Raw genomic sequence first — 26,071 nt, 5'->3', positions numbered from 1 at the left:
ATATATATATATATATATATATATATATATATATATATATATATATATATATATATACACACACACACACATATATACATACATACATCGTTATTGTATCAGTTAAAACTAGTTTCTCTTTTGATTTGCTGTATATATACCCATTTCTGAAGCTAAGTGGCTTTGTAAAAGGAAATGATTGAATACTCCTAACATCTGCGTTTTTCTAATATGACGTTCTTACTGACTTGATAAAAGACTAAAAATCCATCCCTTGATTAAGTGCTTTATTAGTCTGTAGGCATACTTTTTGAAATCTTTAATGCACTGAATCAAGGGGAAGTCGTGGCCTAATGGTTAGAGAGTTTGACTCCTAACCCTAAGGTTGGGGGTTTGAGTCTTGGGCCGAGTCAACTGCTCCCTGGGTGCCGCAGCATAAATGGCTGCCCACTGCTCCGGGTGTGTGTGTTCATTGCTGTGTGTGTGCACTTTGGATGGGTTAATGCAAGGCACAGATTTTGAGTATGGGTCACCATACTTGGCTCTATGTCACGTCACGTCACTTCACTTCATGGTTGAATTGAGGCAGGGATCTCGAGCAGGACAGGTTTGTCAGTTCTTCACGGCTTTGTCCAATCCATTTAGCATCTTGGTTTGACACCTTGGGATTGCAGCCGCACTACATAAAATACATAAATCCAACGTCTGTTCAAGATGCATCATTGAATGAACAACCTGTGTATATCATCATTTACACACTGTTAAATTACCTTACCAGAGCCTGGGGTCTGATTTCACCAACGTTAATTTTGCCCCACACATTTGCAATAGTGTTGCGCTCGGAATCTGACCACTCCACCATTGTGATTATCTCTTTACTTTTTCAACAAGTGTGAATGCTGAACATAAATAGATGCACGCAGAGTTTTTATTTATAGCTAGCTACTTGCGTTCCCCGCCCCAGATCAGCCGCTAAGACTGATTGGCTATGTATGGTAGGTATACATAGCTGGATCCGATCCTAGTTAATGTCACATTTTGATTAGAAACTGCAAAGTTAGATTTGTCAGAAATTTCAAAGATCTTCAAATAAGTGTGGATTCAATCATCAAAATCATGAATGGGTCTTGTGTATTATGCATACCATGAAAAAAATAAAATAAAGGCTTTGTGTTGTGATTTATCTAAATCCAAACCACATTAGCTATTGACACTAAAGGTGTCCATATGTAATTAACGTTTAATTAACTAAAACACACACATTTAAATTTTTAATAGGTGAATGGGTGACATCTCTTTTGGCTTTTTCTTGACAAAGACACATTCCTCCCATTTCAAAATTTTCTTAAACTGTGATAAGCATGGATGTCCTGTTTGTAGCATGTAGCGCACAATGTAACTGATGTGCTACACCTAGTAATGATGTTCAGTATGGGCCAACTGATCAGAAGAAAGTAACAAATACTGGAGAGAGAATATGATGCTACCGGTGGGTGAATAGTCAACACAGTTTAATTGTGATTCGTATAGGTATTTATATTAATAAAAGAAATTCTCTCTTTGTAGTTTGCTTCAAGTAGAAGAATCACAAATTAACAATTAATTGATAGTACCTGAACAGTTGTCACAAATTATTCTGTCGTCTCTTATAGCAGTGGTTCCCAACCACATTCCTGGAGGCCCCCCCAACACTGCAGGTTTTCGTTGTCTCCTTAATCAAATCACATCTGATTCAAGACCTGAAATGGGTGTGTCAGACAAAGGAGAGATGCAAAATGTTCAGTGTTGGGGGGCCTCCAGGAAGGAGGTTGGGAACCACTGTCTTATAGGACCAAGAATTTAACAGTCCCACAGCCTCGGTACAATTAGATGATGTTTCGCTCTCAATACAATGTGACAACATAAATTCTCAAAAAAAAAAAAAAAAATACTGTGTCTGTTTCTTTCAAATCAATTCACAATAGTCAACAAAACACTGCATTCAATAACCCAAATACAAGCTTACAAAAAGTGTTCCCGTCGCTTCATATAACCCAGATTGCATGTCTGATGGCAGATGGAGTATTCTGACGAAGACTCTCATACTTTTTATTTTTCTCACACCTTTACATAAAACAATAATATAGTCAATCCGTTCTTATAATGACATAAAATACAAAAACACTTATGCAAGCGAATCGTGCACACAGCTAAAGTTTAGCTGCTAAACTGTGAACACTAGGTGGATACGTTAGCCGAGTGTTAACGTGACTAACTGATTAAACAATACAGTTTGTAAACCAAAATATGTCTACTGTAATGTTTGAAGAACGACAGACAAAAGACGCTTGGTCTTAACTTTTAATCAGAACGCAGAACAGTTGTATCACAGCAGCACCAGCCGAAATCACTCATCGCTCCCCCATTAACCCTGTAACTGCCAGTGCAGCACAATAAACAGCAGTTTCACAATTATTATAAAGTCTGTGTGCTACACTACATTCTTTATTATTAAACAATGTAATTAGAACAACGTCAGTCTACAATAATCGACATATTCTTAGGTTCACTGCGAATTTTTAGAACTACTTCAGTAAGACAGTAATATCGTGCTTTACCTGCCTAAAGCTGCACTAGGTATACATCACATATTGGCACAAAAAATTATATTTTGAGCACTCAATTGAAAATGTACACCTAACGTATCAATCGTACTACGTACAGGTGGTTCAGTATGGAGGGATTATTTGGTCAGATTATAATTTTATTTTATTTGATTTAATGTTTTTATGTATGAAGTGAAAATCTAAATTTGAAACTTAAAGTCCAAGTCAAAAATTTATTTGGTATGTAGGATTGGGCATTGGGTATTTAGGATAGGGCATTTTGTATTTAGGATTGGGCATTTTCTAATTAGGGTTGGGCATTTGGTCATTTAGCCATTTAGGATTGGGCATTTGGGGATTTAGGATTGGGAATTTGGTATTTAGGATTGGGCATTTAATCATTTAGCCATTTAGGATTGAGGATTGGGCATTTGAAGATTGAGGATTGGGCATTTGAGGATTGAGGATTGAGGAGTGTATGCAAATTAGGAGGCGTGGCCCAAATACTGGAGGCTGGGTTTGAAATGGCTGGTGCGCAGAGGCACCTTATGGACAGCAGAGGGAGCTTCCAGTGCTAAGGAGCACACTGTAATGAAACCAAACGGAGCGAGTGAGCGGCTTGAGCGAGGACTGTGTGATAACTTCAACTTAATGACAGCTTTGTAACATTTGTGGCCTCAAACTATGGCGGCATTTCAATGCCGTTAATAACCGAGCGTTCAACTGATGGTGGCGCACGCGGTAAATCACTTCCACGAGATGAAAACAAAATCGCACGCGAGGAAACGGGAGCCCGCGAGCTCATTTCAAACTCTCGCGCGCGTGACATGTTCTCTGCGCGCAATACAATACAAGCCCTCGCGCGCGCATGATCATTCCCCAGCTGCTCGCGCTCGATCTTCTCACCTGCTCGCTCGAACACTTTTATTTTTGTCAGTGAATGCAGAAAATAACAACCAGGCCTCAACATCATACCTATTCTTCTCAGAGGGAATCCAGAAATTTGACATACTGTCAAGGCAAGTACAGTGAAGAAAAAAACATTTGAATTTTTTTTTCTTCTGGAAATGTATTGCATTTTTTTCTTTCAATCCCAATGTATTTACTTATGTTTATATATATATATATATATATATATATATATATATATATATATATATATATATATATATATATATACATATAGTATAATACATTGGGATACAGATATATATATATATATATTTATTTATTTTTTTTCTTTGTATTTGCAGGTCGTGTATGTGAAAATAACAGAAAATAACAACCGGGCCTCAACATCATACCTATTCTTCTCAGCGGGAATCCAGAAATTTGACATACTGTCAAGGCAAGTACAGTGAAGAAAAAAACATTTGAATTTTTTTTTTCTTCTGGAAATGTATTGCATTTTTTTTCTTTAAATCAGGGTCATGGGAGACCAAGGACTGGAGGATGTACAGATTGCCAGGTTCATGTTTTCTTCAAGAGGCATTGAGCAACATAGTTTCATATCTGGTAAAAGTGTCCATAATCAAAGGTAAAGAGATATGAGGTATGGTGAACCTGTTTTAGTTACCCTTTCACAACACTGCTGTTTATGTGTTAATCTAATTGGATTTTTAATATTGTATTAAACTGATAAATCTTCAGGACATCAAAGAGCCGTATCTAGACTGGGACATAGCTCTGATATTTTTTTTTTTTTTTTTTTTTTTTAACATTTATTTGAAGAAAAAAAACAAATCCAGTTCTTTGACAGGGAAATTAGCACCAGTTGAATTCAACAGGTGTTTGAGTGCCCTCAACCCATCCAAACTCATCTGAGTTTGTGATTTTATTGTAAAAGTGATTTACCGCGCGCGCAAGCATCAGTTATACGCTCGGTTATTAATGGCATTGAAATGCCGCCATAGTTTGAGGCCACAAATGTTACAAAGCTGTCATTAAGTTGAAGTTATCACACAGTCCTCGCTCAAGCCGCTCACGCGCTCCATTTGGTTTCATTACAGTGTGCTCCTTAGCACTGGGAGCTCCCTCTGCTGTCCATAAGGTGCCTCTGCGCACCAGCCATTTCAAACCCAGCCTCCAGTATTTGGGCCACGCCTCCTAATTTGCATACACTCCTCAATCATCAATCCTCAAATGCCCAATCCTCAATCTTCAAATGCCCAATCCTCAAACCTAAATGGCTAAATGATTAAATGCCCAATCCTAAATACCAAATTCCCAATCCTAAATCCCCAAATGCTCAATCCTAAATCCTAAATGGCTAAATGACCAAATGCCCAACCCTAAATAGAAAATGCCCAATCCTAAATACAAAATGCACTATCCTAAATACCAAATGCCCAATCCTAAATACCAAATAAATTTTCGACTTGGACTTTAAGTTTCAAATTTAGATTTTTAGTTTTGGTTTAAGACTTTTAGTTTTAGACTTTTAGTTTATAAGCTGACCCAATAATCCCTCCATAGTTCAGAGAGTTTGTTAGTCCAAATTAAGAAGATTAGAAGCCAACGAAGATAAAAGCCCAGATTAGAGAAGCAGTTCTTGATAAAATGACAAGCAGACAACAAAAGGCTCGAATTGTATTTCTGTGGTATCCTTGAACACCGCGTCTTCTCAACATGATGTAAACGCACTAATATCAAAAGTGTTTGTGGGGAGGTCAGACTCAGTTCGTATTTCTCGGCAGGGGGATTATGCAAATGTGTTACCCAGTGACGTATACCGGTAACAGGCAAAAGAGTCGAAAATATGCAACGCTATCTCACGACCAATTCGTACGTATTTTACGAGGTGGCTAATTCGTACGAATTTGTACGACCTCACTCGTACGATTTCATACGATTTGCCTAGACCCCAGTGACGGGTAGGTTTAGGGGCGGGGTTTGGTGTAGGTAATTCGTACAAATTCATACGAATGTGCAACTCGTAAAATATGTACGATTTGGCAAAAATTGTATGAATTTGTACGAGTGTGGTCGTACGAATTCGTACGAATGAGCCACCTCGTAAAATATGTACGAATTGCCGTGAGATCGACTCTCTCTTTTGAGAGACAATATCTTTATTTATCATGCACTTTTTTGATTAACAACTTTGCAGATTGTTTTCATTTAAGGATAGCTACGTTATAAACTGCAAAAGAGAGATTTTTCAAAAACCCATATGACCTGCTCTTTAAATAAATGTTTAAAAACAGGAGCAGTTATTTTTAAAAATGCAATTTTTAACTTTTTGAACATTTCTAACTGAAATGGCCCATAACCAGCTATGGGGTCACAGACGCGAGACGCAAACCGAAAGTTGTTGTCAGCTATGCGATGCCCCGAGAATTTATCAATAAAATAGTTTCGCAGCTAAAAGACATATGACATTTCTCAGTAGCAAGATTCTTGAAGCAGTTCAAGTTAAAGATTCGCTATTAGTAAAGACGCTGCTGAACACTGAGAGATGCACAGACGCAGGTATTCAAGTGCTTAATCTCTCTCACTCTCTCTAATAACTGCATTGGACTGCAATAATAACTGCATTAGCTTGCATATCAATAGTGCAAGCCTCTGTTATTAGCTCAAAAATTACATTTTGGAATTTGCAACGGAAAGTTTGGGATGAGGTGCGTAAGAAATTCAACACACACGAGATTTCAGGACGGAAACATGACAGATGTCTTGAAATATAAATCATCTGAGCAATGTCTTAAGGTGTGGTTGTGACACCAAGCCGTTAAAATTATTAAAGAAAGTGTGCACTCTCGAAGTGTTGGTCTAAGCTACTATTGGAACGGTTCATCCGTTTTCAAATTAAGAACTATACGATTGCGATAGAAAACACTTTAACGGTTTCCACTGATTACGAAATAGTTTTGTTTGCCTTTGTCACGATAAGAGGGCGGCCTAAACCCGGTGTCCTGACATATTATCATACCCGTCAGATGTTCCTACCAGGGTGCGCACATCAATATTGCGTCCTTTTTCTCATGCTGAACAGCAATATTTAATGTATCTGCATTACTGTAAGGGTTTGGGTAGGTGTCGACTTTAATAAATCACAATCTAATAGGTAGAAATAATTATTTATTGTTGGTTTCCTGTAGCTGTATCCCTTCTAGCTACAACCGCAAATATAACACATAATTACTGTATTTGCATTACTGTAAAGGTATGTTTAGGGTTGTGGTAGGTGTAGAAGTTAATAAACCATAACTTTACAGGTAGCATTTTTTTCGTTGCCGAATTGTACTACCCACTGTTTTAATGGGATGTAGCAAAATCTGACAGGGTAGCAAAAATCGACAGAACAGGCCTTGGGTGTGGGGGGTGAATGACCAGCGCTCTCTTCAACTTCAATAACACGATTGAGGTGAGACCCTTGAGCAAGACGCCGAACCCCCAGCTGCTCCCTGTGTGTGTGTGTGTGTGTGAGTTTGTGTACTACTCCCTGCTGTGTTTGCACTTGGATGGGTGAAATGCAGAGCACACCATATACTTGGCCACATGTCGGTCTTTTCCTTTTTTATAATGTGCTGCTGTAAACATTCAGGTCCTTTCCTTTCCTTAAAATGAAAAAAGTGATATAAAGTCATGGCATCATAGCTTTAATTTTTTTTAAATGCATAAACCCAAGTAATAATTAAACAAAAATTCAAACATTATGGATTATGAATTCAATATTTCTGTTACTTTATGGAGAAGAGGAGAGAAGTTTGAAGTTATACATTTAAGTACTGAGTAATATTAATTAACTATGTACTTATGGTTAGGGTTAGGATGAGGGTTTGGTTTAAAATAAGTTGCGTGTGATTATGCATAATTTATTGTTATTACAATAGTTAGTACATGTAACGTGTAACAAGGACACCTTAAAATAAAGTTCCCAAAATACCAGCATGTAATTACATTTATAATTACACTGTTGACCCATCCCTTACACCTTAGCCACCCTTAAACATATATCATCAAACCTGTCCCCAACCTTACCCCTTTCCCACCTCAATAGCAGCAAAAGTGTTTTGCAATACAACATGAACACAATAAGTGCATTGTACTTATTTTCTGAAGTAAGTACATAGTAGTTATGGCCACCGGGACCCATCTTCTTTTAGAGTGTGCCTATTAACTAATGGCACAGACTAATGTGCCTTCTTAATTTGACAGAGGCAAGAGCAGAATAGTATACCAAAGTACTATAAAGCATAGACCTACAAGTGAATTTGCATTATTGCAGTAGCAATGTTAGGATTTATAGTAACAGCAATATTGACCTCGGGCAACAGTTCAGGGAATATAATAGAGCTATTAAATTTTGCTCCTGCTCCAGCTATAGTGACAGACTGCAAGACTTGCCAGTGAATATTGTTGCGTAGTTAATATAAATGTCATCAAATCATTTGATTATTTTTTATATCTTAGTATCCGTAATTAATGGAGTCAAAAAGCAAACAAAAGTTTAACAAGTAAAGTCAGTACAACTCAGCATGTAACTTGTTTTTATTTTTGCATAAGAGCCAAAAGGCACAAAATCAGCATATTGATCAATTGCGTTTTTTTTTTTTTTTTGATATAGGCCTAAGTAAATTTGCAAACAGATAAACTAACTGACTAAATTATATTTAAAAAAAAAAATAACAAAGAATGCCAGCATATTTTGATACTAGAGCCACTGGAGGTTGTGATAAATTTTATTTCTTTTATCAACGAATTCAAGCGGTTTACACCCACAGTGTGCAAATCTATCAAAACTGTTTTTGCAAGGCTTGCTTGTTGCTGACTCATTAAGTCAAGTCGAAAAACTTGCTAAAAGTTAAGAACAGGATTCTTTCCCTAAGTTGTCATCTAGAACATGTTTTTTTTTTAAGAGTTTTATTTTGGTCATATAGACTGCTGGTCAGTGTTTTCTTGAATAAATGGAAACAAACAACATTAAAGTGCTTTTAACAATATTTTATTGATCTTATTTTATAAGAGTTAGATCTTTGTGTGAACAGCTCCCGCAATCTTCTGCAATACAGCTGGTGTTCATCGGTGATGAGAATCTAGTGGTACTGTCTGCACAGAGCGGAAACGACGACACACAGAAACTTCTGCCAGGCCTCCTGGACGTCAGCATTGAAACCAGAGGGGCCAAACTTCATGGCAGCGCACACGGTGATGCAATCAGCCAGGAGCTGTAGAACAAGAGATCTATTAGGTGGCTGTTTTCGATAAAGATGATTCAACATAATATGAGCACAAAGGTTTTACATCACGCAAATATTAGTTTTATTTGCGCAAACCTACCCTGAAGTTGTCGGGATCCACATGCAATTTCTCAGAGTGCATCACACTGAGTGGCGCATAGGTGGCCTTGATGTTGTCCATGTTCTTGATGGCTCTCTCCAGACCTCCCATCACAGTCCTCCCGTGAGCTGCCACCTTGGGGTTACCCATGATCGCAGCGGGGCTTGACAGGTTTCCGAAGGAGGCGAAATATCTCTGAGTCCAGGGATACACGATCAGACACCTTAAATAAACAGAATCATTAAGAACAGCATTAAATAAACTGCACAACTGACATCATCTAACACGGAGAATGTGTCTATTAAAGAATGAGATGCAATGATACCTGGCCAGGGCCTGAGGTCCGAGTTCATCGGGATTGAGCTTTCCCCACAGGCCAATGATGGCACTTCGCTCAGCATCTGTCCACTCAACCATGTCTACGTTTTAGGGTGTCCTTAGGTACTTGTTTAAGTCCAGTAGGAATCACTAGTAGAAATTCAGAAACCGGAGTACAATTTATTGATGTGTGATGTCTCCGCCCATAACAAGATGCAAAGTCTTATTGGGTAATTTTTCCGAGCAGGTGACGCATACATGTCTGGACATCACTGATCGGACACCGTCCAAAAATTTTTTTGTAAGATATCTTAAACATGAGTAAGCTTTTTTTCTGCCTACAAATTGTTTTTGATCAAATATATAAAATAAACATAAAAAAACAATGTTAAACAAAATAAAAAAATGAAATACTACTGCACCGTCACAAATAGGTATTTTAATTACAATATATGGCCAAACAAATGCGATTATGTTACAAGCGTTTTCAGTTAATGATGATTTTCAAATAAACTTTTTTACTCGAAATTTATTTCATGTCATCTTGTCATGTCATTAATGACATATCATCTTTTCCGAGAGTTCAGGCACAATTTATTAACGATTTGAAGCAAATAAAATAAAATAAAATAAAATAAAATAAAATAAATAAATAGCCTACTGGCTACACAAGTGGGTTCAGTTCAATTGAACATTGTGTTAATTCTGATTCATAAGTTTTAAAATAAGTGGGAATATAAAAAATATTAGAAGGCTACTTTAGCGCCTGAAGGATGTGAAAAGAAAATCGTTATCTCAGTTAAACAAGAAGCACACAATTGGCACGTTTTTGACTGGACAACACACGTTGGGGATCAGCAATAAAGCGTTTAAGGGGTGTGGTTTGGACCGATTTGACGGGCGTGCCCTTCCTTAGTTTTATATAAAAAGTGAGACAAAATCCTCTTTTCGCCAACATCTTTTTCTGAAGACAATCTAACTTGAGAAAAAGAAGACGCAGCAATGAGTCTCTCTGATAAGGACAAGGCTGCTGTGAAAGCCCTATGGGCTAAGATCAGCCCCAAAGCCGATGATATCGGCGCTGAAGCTCTCGGCAGGTAATATTGAATTACGGTCTTCCTATACAGGTCTATGTAGAAACTTGTAAAATAACTTTGCAAAATAATATAAAGAAGTTGATTTATTCGAGTACCTTAAAGGACAGCCTAGCTAATGTTTAGATCACCGAAATGATCAATGTTATTGCTTCCTTTCAGAATGCTGACCGTCTACCCTCAGACCAAGACCTACTTCGCTCACTGGGCTGACCTGAGCCCTGGGTCCGGTCCTGTGAAGAAGCATGGCAAGGTTATCATGGGTGCAGTCGGCGATGCCGTTTCAAAAATAGACGACCTTGTGGGAGGTCTGGCCTCCCTGAGCGAACTTCATGCTTCCAAGCTGCGTGTTGACCCGGCCAACTTCAAGGTACACCATGACAAATTATACCTAGTGTAAGTTAAGACTTCCCATCATGGACATGGCATATTCATTGTAATGTGTTTCTGTGTATTTTTTTTCTAGATCCTCGCACACAATGTCATCGTGGTCATCGGCATGCTCTTCCCTGGAGACTTCCCCCCAGAGGTTCACATGTCAGTTGACAAGTTTTTCCAGAACTTGGCTCTGGCTCTCTCTGAGAAGTACCGCTAAATTTCCGGTGGGCATTCATACGCGACACTGTGCGGCACTCCTGACCAACTCAAGTGTGATGTCTGAATAAAATTTCTCAATAAAAGGCAGAGAATTAAATGAGTCATGTCTTATTTTTTTATCTCTTATATTTGAATCGATCATAAATGTTTCCAAAACCCTTTGCCAGGATAAACTGCAAACTTTACATTTGATTCTTACTGTGACATCCTTATTAAAATGAATAAAATTTTGGACCTCAAAATTTACTTTTACATAAAACTATTTTCTGTGTGTGCATATATGGCCACCTGATTGGTTGTGCAATAACTTTAATCTTGACATTTAATATTTAAGTTATGTTTATTGTGGAAAAGAATAGGCCTATATTGTTTATTTGATAAAGCCATTTTGCTTCCACATTTGTTGTGTCCCTTTGCAAATAAACTCACCAAAGCTGCATATATGCTCAAAGTACAAGTAGCCTAATGGTTTTTTTTTTTTTTTAATAACCATTATGTGAATGAGTCAACGCGGTTCATGATTAGTCTAAAAATCGATATTCAAATATCAAACCACTGTAAAATCATAGGTTTCCGTATAATATTTGCTGTGTCTTAACTAACTCCTATTTCTATATTTGCTATTTTATATTTGCTGTGTTATAACTCCTTCAAAAACAGCCAGAAACCTTGGAGTTATGATTGATGATCAGCTAACTTTCTCAGACCCGTTGCTAAAACTGTCCGGTCCTGCAGATTTGCTTTATTAAACATCAAGAAGATCAGGCCCTTTCTTTCGGAACATGCTGCACAACCAACGCTATCTCACGACCAATTCTGGCACAACTCATTGTTCAAGCTCTTGTTCTGTCCAGGCTAGACTATTGCAATCCTCTCTTGGCAGGTCTTCCAGCCAGTTCTATCAAACCTTTACGATTAATCCAGAACGCGGCAGCAAGATTAATTTTTAATGAGCCGAAAAGAATACACGTCACACGTCTGTTTATCAATTTGCACTGGCTACCAATAGCTGCTCGCATAAAAGTAAAGGCATCGATGTTTGCATAGAAAACCACAACTGGCTCTGCACCCCTTTACCTAAATTCATTACTTCAGACTTATGTGCCCTCTAGAAGCTTGCGTTCTGCAAGTGAACGTCGCTTGATTGTGCCATCCCAAAGCACAGTCACTTTTACGGACTTCTAAATTAAATGTTCCCTCCTGGTGGAATGACCTGCCCAACTCAATCCGAGCAGCTGAGTTCTTAGCTATCTTCAAGAATCGGCTTAAAACACATCTCTTCCATCTTTATTTGACCCTCTAACTTTAGCACTCACTGTTCTAATTCTATACTAAAAAAAAAAAAAAAAAAATCGACCTACCTTTCTAATCTTTTTTATTCTATCTTTTTTCTTTTAATTTATTATAAAATTATAAAAAGACCTCTAAACACTAGCTTGCTCTATTCTTTTTCTATTCTACCTGTTTTTTTTATTATATTATTTAAAAGCCCTTGCTACGTGTACTGCATTTAAGCTAACTGAGACTTGTTATAGCACTTATATATCATTGCTCTTTTGTTGTTTTTGTTTCTTCCATTGTACTCATTTGCAAGTAGCTTGGGATAAAAGCGTCTGCTAAATGACTAAATGTAAATGTAAATGTAATTTGTCCCAGAGTCTTTGCACATATTCAGAACAATGAGAAATATGATTTTTGACGGGTTTCTTTAGGTTTTGCATTACAAATATAAAAAAAAACAACAACTCAAAAGTCAATTTAAATTGCTTAGAAATGTGCACTTTTAAAAATAAATTATTTTGCCTGTTTTTGCCTTTATTTACCTAAAAGTTTTGACATACGGTATGTCTGTAATTTAACTACAGTATTAGTACAATTATGCAGTACTTTTTACCCCACAGCTTTAAACAAAACATTATCTAAAATGTATGAATCCAAAGGAATTGTGTTGCAGGCCTATTATGTAGGATACACCATGGATGAATTTAAACTAGCCTGTTAAAAATGAGCTACAGCCGTGAAATCACTAACACCATTCTCCAAACCAATTCTCCTGAGGTCAAAGCAGAAGTTGTCTGTGTACAAATATTAAGATTTTACAAGAAAAAAACAAGGGGGATAAAGAACCTAAAGATAAAAATAGCGTCTAAATCAACGTTTTGGCTCATTCTGATATAGCTATAAAATCTACATAAGCTTTCATTAAATAATCAGAGCTGAACTGAGACGGTTAACAGTTTCAATAGCCTACTTTACCCACAAAGATTGAACAAAACAGGACAGCACAGGTTTTTGAGCCTCCAGAGAAAATAAGTAATTGCTCATTATTGTAAAATAATTTTCTTTTCTTTTCTTTTCTTTTCTTTTCTTTTCCTGCACGGAAACCTACAGATGATTTAATAGTGATAAGTAAGGATGTTAAATAGGCTATTTTAAATATTTGGCTTGCACCGTTTTCATGAATATGCTACAAAATAGGTACAAAATTGTTTTTGAGAAATCGCCGACAAATGCCCGAAATCACAGGCAAATCGGTGCTCGTTCACGCGAGTGACAATCACGCAGTGTGAATGAGCAAAGACGCGATCTGAGAGAATCGCCGACGAGTCACTGACGCCCGTGAGATATTTGGCATGCTAAATATCTGGACTTGTCGGCGATTCAAAATCATGCTGTGTGAAAAGTGTTCTGACTGAAAACTACGTTGGCGATGACCGACAGCCAATGAGAGAGCAAGATAAAGAGCAGCGGGGAGTTCGGGGAGGAGTTATAGACCACAATATCAGCAAGCATGGCTTCGTTTCAGAAAAAGGCTTCTTCTTTGTCTATTTGGACCCAAGAAATGGAAGAAAAATTAGTAGGAATTTGGCAGGAGCACCCGTGTCTGTTTGACGTTTCATCTGAGCTATCCCAGTCTCACCTGAGAACTCGATCCGGTCTTGCACGCGTGATATCGCGTTGTTTCCTTGTCACATCTCGTGTGTGTTTGGTTGTGAAACGTAGTTTGTGTGCCAGACAGAGTTGTCGGCGATTCTTCCTATTGTTAAAGTCATGCAGTGTGAAACCTTTTGTCGCCGATCCATCGTGCAGTGTGAACACAGCAGCGACTGAATGCTGGCCAAGATAGTCATGCAGTGTGAAAAGAACAGTGACCCGACTACTTTGAAAATCGTGCAGTCTGAACTCGGCTTAAGGAAAATCCCAAATTCAGTATCTCAGAAAATTATAATATTGTGAAAAGGTTCAATATTGAAGACACCTGGTGCCACACTCTAATCAGCTAATTAACAAAACACCTGCAAAGGCATTTAAATGGTCTCTCAGTCTAGTTCTGTATAGGCTACACAATCATGGGGAAGACTGCTGACTTGACAGTTGTCCAAAAGACGACAATTGACACCTTGCACAAGGAAGACAAGACACAAAAGGTCATTGCAAAAGAGGCTGGCTGTTCACAGAGCTCTGTGTCCAAGCACATTAATAGAGAGGCGAAGTGAAGGAAAAGATGTGGTAGAATACAAGCAATAGGGATAACCGCACCCTGGAGAGGATTGTGAAACAAAACCCATTCAAAAAATGTGGGGGAGATTCACAAAGAGTGGACTGCAGCTGAAGTCAGTGCTTCAAGAACCACTACACAAAGATGTATGCAAGACATGGGTTTCAGCTGTCGCATTCCTTGTGTCAAGCCACTCTTGAACAACAGACAGCGTCAGAAGCGTCTAAAGACAAAAAGGACTGGACTGCTGCTGAGTGGTCCAAAGTAATGTTCTCTGATGAAAGTAAATTTTGCATTTCCTTTGGAAATCAGATTCCCAGAATCTGGAGGAAGAGAGGAGAGGCACACAATCCACGTTGCTTGAGGTCCAGTGTAAAGTTTCCACAGTCAGTGATGGTTTGGGGTGGCATGTCATCTGCTGGTGTTGGTCCACTGTGTTTTCTGAGGTCCAAGGTCAACACAGCCATATACAAGGAAGTTTTAGAGCACTTCATGCTTCCTGCTGCTGACCAACTTTATGGAGATGCAGATTTCATTTTCCAACAGGACTTGGCACCTGCACACAGTGCCAAAGCTACCAGTACCTGGTTTAAGGACGATGGTATCCCTGTTCTTAATTGGCCAGTAAACTCGCCTGACCTTAACCTGTGAAGAGGAAGATGTGATATGCCAGACCCAACAATGCAGAAGAGCTGAAGGCCACTATCAGGGCAACCTGGGCTCTCATAACATCTGAGCAGTGCCACAGACTGATCGACTCCATGCCACGCCGCAATGCTGCAGTAATTCAGGCAAAAGGAGCCCCAACTAAGTATTGAGTGCTGTACATGCTCATACTTTTCATGTTCATACTTTTCAGTTGGCCTAGATTTCTAAAAATCCTTTCTTTGTATTGGTCTTAAGTTATATTCTAATTTTCTGAGATACTGAATTTGGGATTTTCTTTAGTTGTCAGTTATAATCATCAAAATTAAAAGAAATAAACATTTGAAGTATATCGGTCTGTGTGTAATGAATGAATATAATATACAAGTTTCACTTTTTGAATGGAATTAGTGAAATAAATCAACTTTTTGATGATATTCTAATTATATGACCAGCACCTGTATGTGTTCATGATTGTGTTCGAGTGTGTGGTGGGAGGGTTTGTGTGCTTGTGTTGTTGTGCTCACATATGTATGAATAGCCCACCACCCACACCCCCGCCCCCACACACCCCTGCCTCATACACACACACACTTACCTTTTGTTTGTTTGACTTCATTTTTCTGTGCTGTCATGACATAGCTTGTTGTTATTTAATGTTCTTATGTGTATTCATACATCTGCTGTTAGTAAATGTTTTAAAAAATGACTTCCATTGACTCACTATGTATAGGCTACTGTTGATGCATATTATCCACTACAGTGGACAGATAAGTAACTTACTTCCTTGTTTAAAAGTAAAACCAAATATGTAAAATCTATCTATCTATCTATCTATCTATCTATCTATCTATCTATCTATCTATCTATTACTTTGTGATATAGTAATTTATGCATCAGATAGGCTAGTTGTTTATTTTAACACAAGCATGTTTTCATCTCTGCACTATGCGCTCAGCTTAGGAACTTGTAATGTTAGCCACCTTATAATCTATTTGATCAAGATGTCCAGATCAGTGGTTCTCAACCTTTCCATGACTCTGCAGTCAGTGCTCTTTTGAACTGTATTCTGGTTTGATGCGCTATGCAGTTGTCATTGCCATTAGGCATTAGCCTATGTGACTGCCATGACTGCTGCAGATGTGAAATTAAATTTACAATAGTTAGTGCTTAAGGATGTGTTAATGAAGTTATAGGCTAGGCTACATGTAAATGGACAAACTGCTTAACGTTTCCATTGTCATTCCTTTGCAGTGACCCCTAATGTAGTTTCTTAAGGCCTCTGTGCAGAGGTAGGCAGTAATTAAATACATTTAAGTGCTTTTTGAATATCTGTACTTAACTTTAGTATTATATATATATATATATATATATATATATATATATATATATATATATATATATATATATATATATATATATATACATATATACATACATTTTTGTGTCTGTGTGTGTGTGTGTGTGTGTGTGTGTGTGTGTGTGTGTGTGTGTGTGTGTGTGTGTGTGTGTGTGTGTGTGTGTGTGTAAACATATGACTTTAACTTCACTACATTTGAAAGACAAATTTAATACTTTTCAATCCACTACATTTCTATGAAGGCCCTGGAAGAAAGTCGTTAAAATGTAGCAGCTTTCAAAGTCGGTGGACGATTTTTTTCTTCTCTAAAATGTGACTTTGTTTTCAAACAGTCTATCATTAATCACTAATGTAGGGCTAGTCTATGTGAAGTGATTTCATGCATGTATTGTATGTTGCTTCAGAGGTATGGAAAGTATTACACAGGCCTACAACAATAATAAAATAGTGTTAACAAAAAAGGAAATACTTTGAAAAATCTGTCTTTACAACTTGCACTTGGGATGGAGTAATATTTGACCAGCAGTATATACTTTCACTCAAGTAATAGTGTTGCATAGGCTACTTTGACCACCTATACTTGTACCAATTTCTTTCCTGTATTGCCTGCATATGTCTGTGATACAAAGCTAAAGCGCATCGCATCTTTGTGAACGACACATCATGCCTGTAGTGTTTTGATTGTGCGTGTGTGCGTGCGTGCGTGCGTGCGTGCGTGCGTGTGTGTGTGTGTGTGTGTGGAATCGCTTATTCGATTAACTTTTTTACAGACACAACAAAGCCCTCTAGCGTACTGAACAACACTGAGTACATTTCTGTCGCGCCATTGGACACGTAAATTCCCCTAGTGGGCGCACGCTCTCTCTCTCTTCCTTCGGCGTGCTCTCTTTATCAGGGGTCGCCACAGCGGAGTGATTCGCACAACCGATTTGGCACGTTTTACGCCGTATGGGCGCACGCTAAATAACCAAAAAGGTTTAAAGTATGCTAAAACTATCATATCGGCCTGCTTGTATTAGGCTCACATAAGCCTAACAGTGACACTGATAAAGGTTGTAAGTGTACACTATATAATAATACAAATGTAGGCGTTAGCCTATATAATAAAAGGCAGGCTAGGCTATTTTATTTTCATATTCCAGTATCTCCATTAGATACCAAATTCAGAATGTTAATCAAATAAAAATGGAATCGAAACAGAGAGAGACTTATTTTTTTTTTAATTTTAAAACATTCTTTACAAAACATTAGCTATGAAAAATACCAATTAATATGAACCATGCAGACTCCTTCAAAAGAGCTGTTACACTCTGCCTCACATCAAAATAGTACATATTATTTGTGACTGTGTCTGTGATCAAAACAAAACGAGACGGAGCTGCACTTTCTATAACAAAAATGCATAGATATTCGGACAATGTTCTATCAGAAATTAAAGAGCCTACTCACATTTGAAACACTGTCAAACAATGAAAAACTGCCTTTCCTGTTAGGAGAACATACGGGACGCTGTGTCTGCCTACCACAATATAAGAGACAATGAATGATTCGCCCTGACTTGATGTTTCCCGCATATGTCGCAAAACTGTATAATTTATATTACTTCTTTAATCTGTTAATATTTAACACGATATTTTATTTATATTTTTATCTTTTATTTAATTTTGCACCACTTTTTCTTTGTAAAAATTAAGTATTTGCACCGTCATACTTTACATTGCACACATTTTGTACGCAGCCTAGCTGCCATTGCTTTGGCAATACAAATGTGCAGTTTTTGTCATGCCAGTTAAGCACACTTACATTTAAATTGATAGGATATGGCGCCCCCTGCCGGTTAACGTGGTGGACTGGTTCTGTTTAAATTTATTAGGCCTCTATTAAACAAGTTAAGACTTATGGACAGCAGGGGTCGCTAAAAGACGTCATTCTGTGAAGCCAGACTTTGATGGGCTAGGCCTGTTATATTCCCTCGCCTACCTAGAATATAATCAGAATATTATTTTAAAGCAAAAAAATTGTCTTTATGTGCAGATTCGGTACTGTAAAACAGTTCTATGCACGTTGCACTAGCCTATATTATTTTTGTTTATAGTAGCCTAAATTAATGAGATGTGCCTCTTTTGATTACATTATGGAATTTTCGATAAACAGTTATTCAGATTATATTTTGAGGTGGGAACCTGAAATGTCAAATACAGAAGTCATGTGTTCAATTTGGTAAACAACCTATGTCGCAGCTTGAAGCTCTCACGCAGGAGAAAAGCAAGTTTTCTAAATTAGAAAAAAGGTTTTCTCTTATCAGATATTAAGTCAAGTGTATCTGTTCAGAATTCTCTATGTATAAAAATATTCTATCATATATATATATTATATTATTTATGTCTATATGCAATCGATAGCATCTGATTAGCCTACAACAATTGTCCAATAAATACCATATTAAAATAACTTATAAACAGAATTCATAGTCTCATGAGGCCTAATATTGTTTCCATATTTTTAATCTCAGCAAAACATTGTTAGAATTAAATAGCCTACTTAGGTTTAGTCTTTGCAGAAGAGAAAAGTAGCCTATGATATGCATCTTTTGGGTGGACGTGGTTGATCCAACCCACAAACATGTCACCCAATAGTCTGTCAAGGGGTGGAGTGATGAAGCGCATTTAAGTACCGCAATGAAACGCTCTTCACAGCACTCTTTAGCTTCTGTTTAAGGCACTTTGTCTGAACATCTAAAGTCGGAAACATGGTTGAGTGGACAGAATTTGAGAGGACCACCATCCAGGACATCTTCTCCAAGATGAACTACGACGTCGTTGGTCAGCAATCTCTGGCAAGGTATTGAGTCCTGGCAATTATAATAACTTAAAGCGGGCAAAGTTTTTTTACTGTGCTCTAATACAACAATCTTTCTATTCGTTCTGGTGTGTAGATGTCTTGTCGTTTACCCTTGGACCCAGCGGTACTTCGGCAACTTTGGAAACCTGTACAATGCCGCTGCCATCATGGGAAACATGTGCTGCTCACGGTAGAGTCGTGCTGCATGGCCTGGACAAAGCCGTGAAGAACATGGACAACATCAAAGCCGCCTATGCTGAACTGAGTGTGCTGCACTCCGAGAAGCTCCACGTAGATCCTGACAACTTCAGGGTAAGATGACACCCAGATAGATTACAAAAGAATGTTTATGACTAAGCCTTGTTCTGACTTCAGTGCTCATGCATCCAGTCTGTTTATGTCACACTACACTTGTGTCCTCCCACAGCTTTTGGGTGACTGCCTGACCGTCGTTGTTGCTGCACAACTGGGCGCTGCATTCACCCCTGAGGTCCAGGCCGCTTTTCAGAAGTTCCTCGCCGTCGTGATCTCCTCCCTTCAAAGACAGTACCACTAGAAACAAAACCTGTTTTGACTGTTACACAGAGGATCATCTGATGCTTAAACAAACGAAAATGTTCTTCTGAGTTGAAGCAAATAAATGTTTCATTATTCAATATTCAGTGTATCCTGTGTTTTTATATATTCACATTAATTCACAGTTCATTATATTCTCATACATGCTATGAAAGATTGTGCCATTTTCAACTAAAATATTTTATAATTATACATAGTTTGTTGAAATAAGGATGCCGTTGGACAGTTCTACAGTTATCCAAAACAGACACAAAAATGAACACAAATGCAGATGGAAAATATCGATTGTTCAACAGGCTAATTGTTTAAATAGGCTAAATAATGGCGACTGACAAACAATACATAACATAATACTAATGTCATTTTAATAATAGGTGTTAAAGTGGAAAAAGTGTTGATTCACAATTAAATGGAAACGTCAAGCCTTTTAAAACAATAAACAATTATGGATAAACAAAAATAGATAAATAATAAATACTAAATTAATAAATTAACAAAACCAAACAACAAATAATAAAATAATAAAAGAACACTTTTGAGACATCTGACATCCTTAGCAACATTTGTAGTATAATTTACACACTGAAGTTCAAAAACAACTTATTAAGCATTTAAAACAGTTTTAGCCACTCAGGGAGAACCACCTCATTTATAAGATTTCTAAAGTTCATAATTGAACCCAAATGGAGCAATTTAATTAGTCATACTCAATTAAAATAAAACATAATTAAAAGTCAAAGTAGCCTATCAACCATATGAGTAGAATTAAAAGTTCCCAATTGTATCCGTACTTAAAGTAGCTATGTACTCATGCACGTAAAAAAATGAGCAATATTTTGTTTTTCTTGAACAAAAAACGTAATTTAAATTAATTTGAGTATGTGAATATCAAATTTAACAACAGCTGATTTTTTTTATATTCGATGTAAATACTAATAGTTCTGATGGTCGACCATTCGGGCTAAAATTAATGTTCTCAATGATGGTTATGAGTTATAATTAAAATGAGACTTTATTAGATTAAAGATGTCCATATCTGTGATTATTTATATAATTTGCATTGAGAATTTTTTTTTTTTTTTTTTTTTTTTGGTAGCATGGGGTACCGCCCGCGCACGCAGCTTTCAGACAGTACTTTCTTGTCTTCTTTAAACTTAATTTCAAACACTTTATTTGGTGTTATTTTAATGACAAAATGGCTAAAGATTATTATTGTAGAGTAATAGCGCATCCATGGCTCACTCAAGCACGAATCTTTCCACTCACATCTCACATGCTCTTGCAATATTGCTTGTACGCGCCGAACTTTGTCCTTCCATCAATGAAGACCAGAAGGGCTTTTTTAAAATTATTTGTTTATTATATAATTCAGGGGCAGAGTAGGCCTATTCACAATATAATGGAAGCAAGCTGATTTTAGTCAAACAATTCTCTAGTTACTTATAGTGGATCTGCATTTATTAAATTATTTTATTTAGTGCATTTGTATTTTGTTGTTCTTGTATAGGCGAGCCTAGTTCTACAATAAAAGCATATCAACATGTAAAGCTGTTTCGTCTTTTGTGTCGTCGCTTTTTTTGTGGGGGCCCCCCAGCTTGGGGTTGAAGAATTGTCTGTTTTCGTCTAGGACACCAAATAAGCCAGAACCGCTTCTGAACAGTAAACAACCTGTCCTCCAACTAATACGCTCGTATAGGTCGTTTGTCCAAATCCCTGAAATACGACCCATCAGAGCGTATACTACAATTGCGCCCCTATCGGCAAAAGGTCGTTTTCATATTAATGTTTTGTACTCTTTTATTTGCGCTGTGATTTGCGTCTCGTGTAGCTCAGTTGGTAGATTATTGCGTTATACCTTGATATGCAATCATGCTATCATGGGTTCGATCCCAGAGAATGGATGTGCATGTAAAATGTATATGCTCAGTAAATCATAATTTAGCATGATTTCTGTGAGGGTTAGGTTTAGGGGGTGGGGTTAGGTGTGGTCATTCGAAGGAATAAGCCACCTAGTAAAATATGTACGAATTACTGTGAGATCGGTGTAAAAAGTCCACACATTGCATTTAAATAAACGTGCGTTTTGATTGGTAATGACGTTATATGTCATTTCATGACGACAGACGCAACGCGATACTGTCATTATTTTTACGCCCGCTAGAGGCCGCTTAACTTTAAAACGTAAATATAGGTCGTAATAAGGTGCTTGCACAAACGACCTATATGGTCGTTTTTTGTTGGAGGACAGGCTCACAGTAAAATATGCACTTTGCACTTTAACTTAAATTGCAACAATTATAAAACCCTCCAAAATATAGAAGACTAATGATGTTCAAATACCCAGGTGATTTATACCTCTTCCTCCACTTATAGGCCTATGCTTATTGTTGAAAAATTATTATAGCAGTACCATATGTTTCTTTATTTAAAGGTTAACGTTTATTGATTGAGTTTTTTTATGTTTGATTTTTTCACTTATTGTTACCATGAGTTTTTAACAGATAAAATAACATGTTCATTGGCTGGTAGTTCCATGAATGAAACAGTTGCAATATTTTGTCTCACCACTTGCAATAGTTATTTCTATCTTCACCACTTTATGACAACAAGAGCTGTTTTTAAAACTCTGACAGGTCTACGAAAAAAAAATAAAACCTTCACCAAAGACGTTTAGTTAATGTTTTTCATAATCATTTATTGCATCATAAGACAGAATGTTTATACAGGCATCTATCTGGTCTGACGCAGTCCGACATCATCACAATAACATGCGTTTATCTGTACTTTTCGGACAGAGCCAGAGCCAGAGCACTGAGGAACTTGTCCATAGCAACATGGGCCTCTGGGGTGAAGTCGTCGGGGAACATAGTGGCCAGAACCACGAGGATGTTGTGGGACAGAATCTATTAAAAACACAGGAATCCAATTAATTTACCGTGACTTTACGAGAGTATACGACAGAATCGGAATTGACTAAAGATTAAATTCGTTGCCCTTACCTTGAAATTGGCGGGGTCAACGCGCAGCTGGAAAGCATGAAGCTCGCTGAGGTTCAGGAGCCCAGAGGTAAGGTCATCGATTTTGCTGACAGCATCAGCGACGCCGCTCATCACGGTCTTTCCGTGCTTCCTCACTGGGGCAGAGCCGGGGCTCAGGTCTTTCCAGTGAGAGAAATAGGTTTTGGTCTGGGGGTAGACCACCAACATCCTAGACAGACACAGTGAATTCAATGACAAATATATGACTAAAGAAAACATTGTGACTTAGCTTAAATTAGTAACCTTACCTAGAAAGAGCATCTTGACCAATGTCATCAGCCTTTCCTGAGATCTTGGCCCAAAGGGCTTTGACTGCAGCTTTGTCTTTGGCAGTGAGACTCATTGTGGAAGGATGGCTTTGCAGCAAACTTCTGTAGTCTGCTGGCAAGAGGACTGGCGGTTTTATACTGTCACCAGGAAGATACACACAAGACCCTCCTCTCACCCATAACGATGACTTATCAGATCGTGGAAGAGTGCCAAAATGTTCCGGTTTTTCTCAAGAAATACTTTGTCTTTTCTATCCACTTTATTATTATTATTATTATTATTATTATTATTATTATTATTATTATAATTATTATTATTATTATTATTATTATTAGCCTATTTTATTATTATTATTATTATTATTATTATTAAATACATTAGCAGTTAATAAATTGAAATGAATGTTAATGCAACAAGCTATAATTTATAACACTATCATTAGAATGAATAACATACGGCAATACTCTTAAAATTTTTTTTTTTTTTTTGTCTTGTTTGTTGGGTTTACTGCAAAACTACAACTTTCCACACAATGAGCCATTAAAAATACGTGCACAGTTGGAACTGAGAGAGTTGAAACATACCAAATAACTTGCGTTACATTAACTGACCAATGATTTTTACAACATGGTGCCCTCCGGAGTTTTAGTTCAATTTGGAGAAATGCGGGGTCGTCTGCGGGGTACAGATGAAACACTGTATCAACTGTACTAGCTTATCGTCAGATGTTGTCTCCCAATAAGTTGATTGATGAGTATGTGAGTCACTTACTGACTCGATGCGATTTGTTTTTACGGTTGTACGATGAGCTATTTTTTTTTTTTTTTACGGTTTAGCCTTACAATGTAAAACTAATGTTCAACGTTTTAGAGATTAATTATTCCCAGTGTAGGCTACTCTTAATCAATTGTTCAGTTATTTACTGATGAAATGTGGACTATTTAACTCATAGATGTTCTGCTATTGAATAACAAATTAATTTGCTACTCTTAATCAATTGTTCAGTTATTTACTGATGAAATGTGGACTATTTAACTCATAGATGTTCTGCTATTGAATAACAAATTAATTTGTATATGATAAAGATCAGTAATAAAAGCGCTGAAATTAAATATTTTTTGTATGTATTTTTATATTTTTATTTTTTATAGGTATCATTGTTCATCAACTGAAAGAAACACCATGAACAAATTACATGTTTTTACTTCATAGTTTTTGTGTAGTGCAGAACACATTTGCAGATAATTAAGGCACAGTTCAACAATACTAAAACTAATTTCTAAGTTCAGAATTCCCTATTTACAAAAGTATTCTATCATATGTAGCGTATTTTTTCATTCATGTCTCTCATATGCAATCTATAATCCGATTAGTAGCTATAATTGTTCTTTAAAATGCTGACACGTTCAAATAAGTTAAAAACAAAAACCCATGTACACTCAACAGGCCAATTGTGGTTGCTATTTTTATAAAAAAAAAAAACATTGTTAGAATTAACTGTTAAAGTTTAGTCTTTGCAGATATTAGAAGAGAAAAGTCGGCTATGATATGCATCTTTTGGGTGGACGTGGTTTAGCCAACCCACAGACATGTCACCCAATAGCCTGTCAAGGGGTGGAGTGATGAAGCGCATTTAAGTACCGCAATGAAACGCTCTTCACAGCACTCTTTAGCTTCTGTTTAAGGCAATTTGTCTGAACATCTAAAGTCGGAAACATGGTTGAGTGGACAGAATTTGAGAGGACCACCATCCAGGACATCTTCTCCAAGATGAACTACGACGTCGTTGGTCAGCAATCTCTGGCAAGGTATTGAGTCCTGGCAATTATAGCAGCTTAAAGCGGGCAAAGTTTATTTACTGTGCTCTAATTCAATAATTTTTCTATTCGTTCTGGTGTGTAGATGTCTTATCGTTTACCCTTGGACCCAGCGGTACTTCGGGAACTTTGGAAACCTGTACAATGCCGCTGCCATCATGGGAAACCCCATGGTTGCTGCTCACGGTAGAGTCGTGCTGCATGGCCTGGACAAAGCCGTGAAGAACATGGACAACATCAAAGCCGCCTATGCTGAACTGAGTGTGCTGCACTCCGAGAAGCTCCACGTAGATCCTGACAACTTCAGGGTAAGACGACACCCAGATAGATTACAAAAGAATGTTTATGACTAAGCCTTGTTCTGATTTCAGTGCTCATGCATCCAGTCTGTTTATATCACACTACACTTGTGTCCTCCCACAGCTTTTGGGTGACTGCCTGACTGTCGTTGTTGCTGCACAACTGGGCGCTGCATTCACCCCTGAGGTCCAGGCCGCTTTTCAGAAGTTCCTCGCCGTCGTGATCTCCTCCCTTCAAAGACAGTACCACTAGAAACAAAACCTGCTTTGACTGTTACACAGAGGATCATCTGATGCTTAAACAAACTAATATGTTCTTCTGAGTTGAAGCAAATAAATTTCATTATTCAATATTCAGTGTATCCTGTGTTTTTATATATTCACATGAATTAACAGTTCATTATTCTCATACATGCTATAAAAGATTTTGCCATTTTCAACTAAAATATTTTATAATTATACATAGTATGTTGAAATAAGGATGGCGTTGGACAGTTCTACAGTTATCTTATCCAAAACAGACACAAAAATGAACACAAATGCAGATGGCAAACATCGATTGTTCAACAGGCTAATTGTTTAAATAGGCTAAATAATGGTGTACGCGACTGACAAACAATACATAACATAATACTAATGCCATTTTAATAATAGGTGTTAAAGTGGAAAAATTGTTGATTCATAATTAAATGGAAACGTCAAGCCTTTTAAAACAATAAACAATTAAGGGTAAACAAAAATAGATAAATAAAACTAAATAATAAATACTAAATTAATAAATTAACAAAACCAAACAACAAATAAGAAAAGAATATATTTATTGGTGTAAATAAAATAATAGAATGCATCAAATAACACTTTTGAGACATCT

At 37.2% G+C, this 26,071-nt stretch overlaps 4 protein-coding genes and 1 pseudogene across 4 annotated transcripts; 3 read left to right on the top strand and 2 right to left on the bottom strand.

Annotated features, from left to right (window-relative positions):
- Positions 1 to 8,495: 8,495 nt before the first annotated feature.
- On the bottom strand, positions 8,496 to 9,386 carry LOC109104650 (hemoglobin subunit beta). The gene is made up of 3 exons (XM_019117933.2): positions 9,172 to 9,386; positions 8,847 to 9,069; positions 8,496 to 8,734 (listed from the first exon to the last, which is right to left on the bottom strand). Exons 1-3 carry the CDS (start codon positions 9,261 to 9,263, stop codon positions 8,603 to 8,605), a joined length of 447 nt encoding a protein of 148 aa, XP_018973478.1. The 5' UTR covers positions 9,264 to 9,386; the 3' UTR covers positions 8,496 to 8,602.
- Positions 9,387 to 10,019: 633 nt separating this feature from the next.
- On the top strand, positions 10,020 to 10,952 carry LOC109084014 (hemoglobin subunit alpha-like). Its single transcript, XM_042719705.1, has 3 exons — positions 10,020 to 10,261; positions 10,421 to 10,628; positions 10,725 to 10,952. Exons 1-3 carry the CDS (start codon positions 10,167 to 10,169, stop codon positions 10,851 to 10,853), a joined length of 432 nt encoding a protein of 143 aa, XP_042575639.1. The 5' UTR covers positions 10,020 to 10,166; the 3' UTR covers positions 10,854 to 10,952.
- Positions 10,953 to 19,038: 8,086 nt separating this feature from the next.
- Positions 19,039 to 19,856, top strand: LOC122136485 (annotated as a pseudogene).
- Positions 19,857 to 22,450: 2,594 nt separating this feature from the next.
- LOC109056250 (hemoglobin embryonic subunit alpha) lies at positions 22,451 to 23,222 on the bottom strand. Its single transcript, XM_042719700.1, has 3 exons — positions 23,063 to 23,222; positions 22,776 to 22,983; positions 22,451 to 22,679 (listed from the first exon to the last, which is right to left on the bottom strand). The coding sequence occupies exons 1-3, from the start codon at positions 23,155 to 23,157 to the stop codon at positions 22,551 to 22,553; spliced, it is 432 nt and encodes a 143-aa protein (XP_042575634.1). The 5' UTR covers positions 23,158 to 23,222; the 3' UTR covers positions 22,451 to 22,550.
- A 1,509-nt stretch (positions 23,223 to 24,731) lies between these two features.
- On the top strand, positions 24,732 to 25,551 carry LOC109056215 (hemoglobin subunit beta-2). Its single transcript, XM_019073452.2, has 3 exons — positions 24,732 to 24,892; positions 24,987 to 25,209; positions 25,325 to 25,551. Exons 1-3 carry the CDS (start codon positions 24,801 to 24,803, stop codon positions 25,451 to 25,453), a joined length of 444 nt encoding a protein of 147 aa, XP_018928997.2. The 5' UTR covers positions 24,732 to 24,800; the 3' UTR covers positions 25,454 to 25,551.
- Positions 25,552 to 26,071: the final 520 nt, after the last annotated feature.

Source organism: Cyprinus carpio, chromosome B3 (genome assembly GCF_018340385.1).
Source record: "Cyprinus carpio isolate SPL01 chromosome B3, ASM1834038v1, whole genome shotgun sequence".
Classification (NCBI taxonomy): domain Eukaryota; kingdom Metazoa; phylum Chordata; class Actinopteri; order Cypriniformes; family Cyprinidae; genus Cyprinus; species Cyprinus carpio.
Note: the sequence above shows the minus strand (reverse complement) of the source record. Positions and strands in the feature narration are given on the sequence as shown.

Excerpts from the sequence above, each read along its gene's own strand:
- LOC109104650 (XM_019117933.2), bottom strand. The coding sequence starts at position 9,263 with ATGGTTGAGTGGACAGATGCTGAGCGAAGTGCCATCATTGGCCTGTGG. Across the intron at positions 9,070-9,171 it reads GGACCTCAGGCCCTGGCCAG|GTGTCTGATCGTGTATCCCT; the intron begins GTATCATTGCAT and ends TGTTTATTTAAG. Across the intron at positions 8,735-8,846 it reads TGGATCCCGACAACTTCAGG|CTCCTGGCTGATTGCATCAC; the intron begins GTAGGTTTGCGC and ends CTTGTTCTACAG.
- LOC109084014 (XM_042719705.1), top strand. The coding sequence starts at position 10,167 with ATGAGTCTCTCTGATAAGGACAAGGCTGCTGTGAAAGCCCTATGGGCT. Across the intron at positions 10,262-10,420 it reads GGCGCTGAAGCTCTCGGCAG|AATGCTGACCGTCTACCCTC; the intron begins GTAATATTGAAT and ends GCTTCCTTTCAG. Across the intron at positions 10,629-10,724 it reads TTGACCCGGCCAACTTCAAG|ATCCTCGCACACAATGTCAT; the intron begins GTACACCATGAC and ends TTTTTTTTCTAG.
- LOC109056250 (XM_042719700.1), bottom strand. The coding sequence starts at position 23,157 with ATGAGTCTCACTGCCAAAGACAAAGCTGCAGTCAAAGCCCTTTGGGCC. Across the intron at positions 22,984-23,062 it reads GGTCAAGATGCTCTTTCTAG|GATGTTGGTGGTCTACCCCC; the intron begins GTAAGGTTACTA and ends GTGTCTGTCTAG. Across the intron at positions 22,680-22,775 it reads TTGACCCCGCCAATTTCAAG|ATTCTGTCCCACAACATCCT; the intron begins GTAAGGGCAACG and ends TGTTTTTAATAG.
- LOC109056215 (XM_019073452.2), top strand. The coding sequence starts at position 24,801 with ATGGTTGAGTGGACAGAATTTGAGAGGACCACCATCCAGGACATCTTC. Across the intron at positions 24,893-24,986 it reads GGTCAGCAATCTCTGGCAAG|ATGTCTTATCGTTTACCCTT; the intron begins GTATTGAGTCCT and ends TCTGGTGTGTAG. Across the intron at positions 25,210-25,324 it reads TAGATCCTGACAACTTCAGG|CTTTTGGGTGACTGCCTGAC; the intron begins GTAAGACGACAC and ends GTCCTCCCACAG.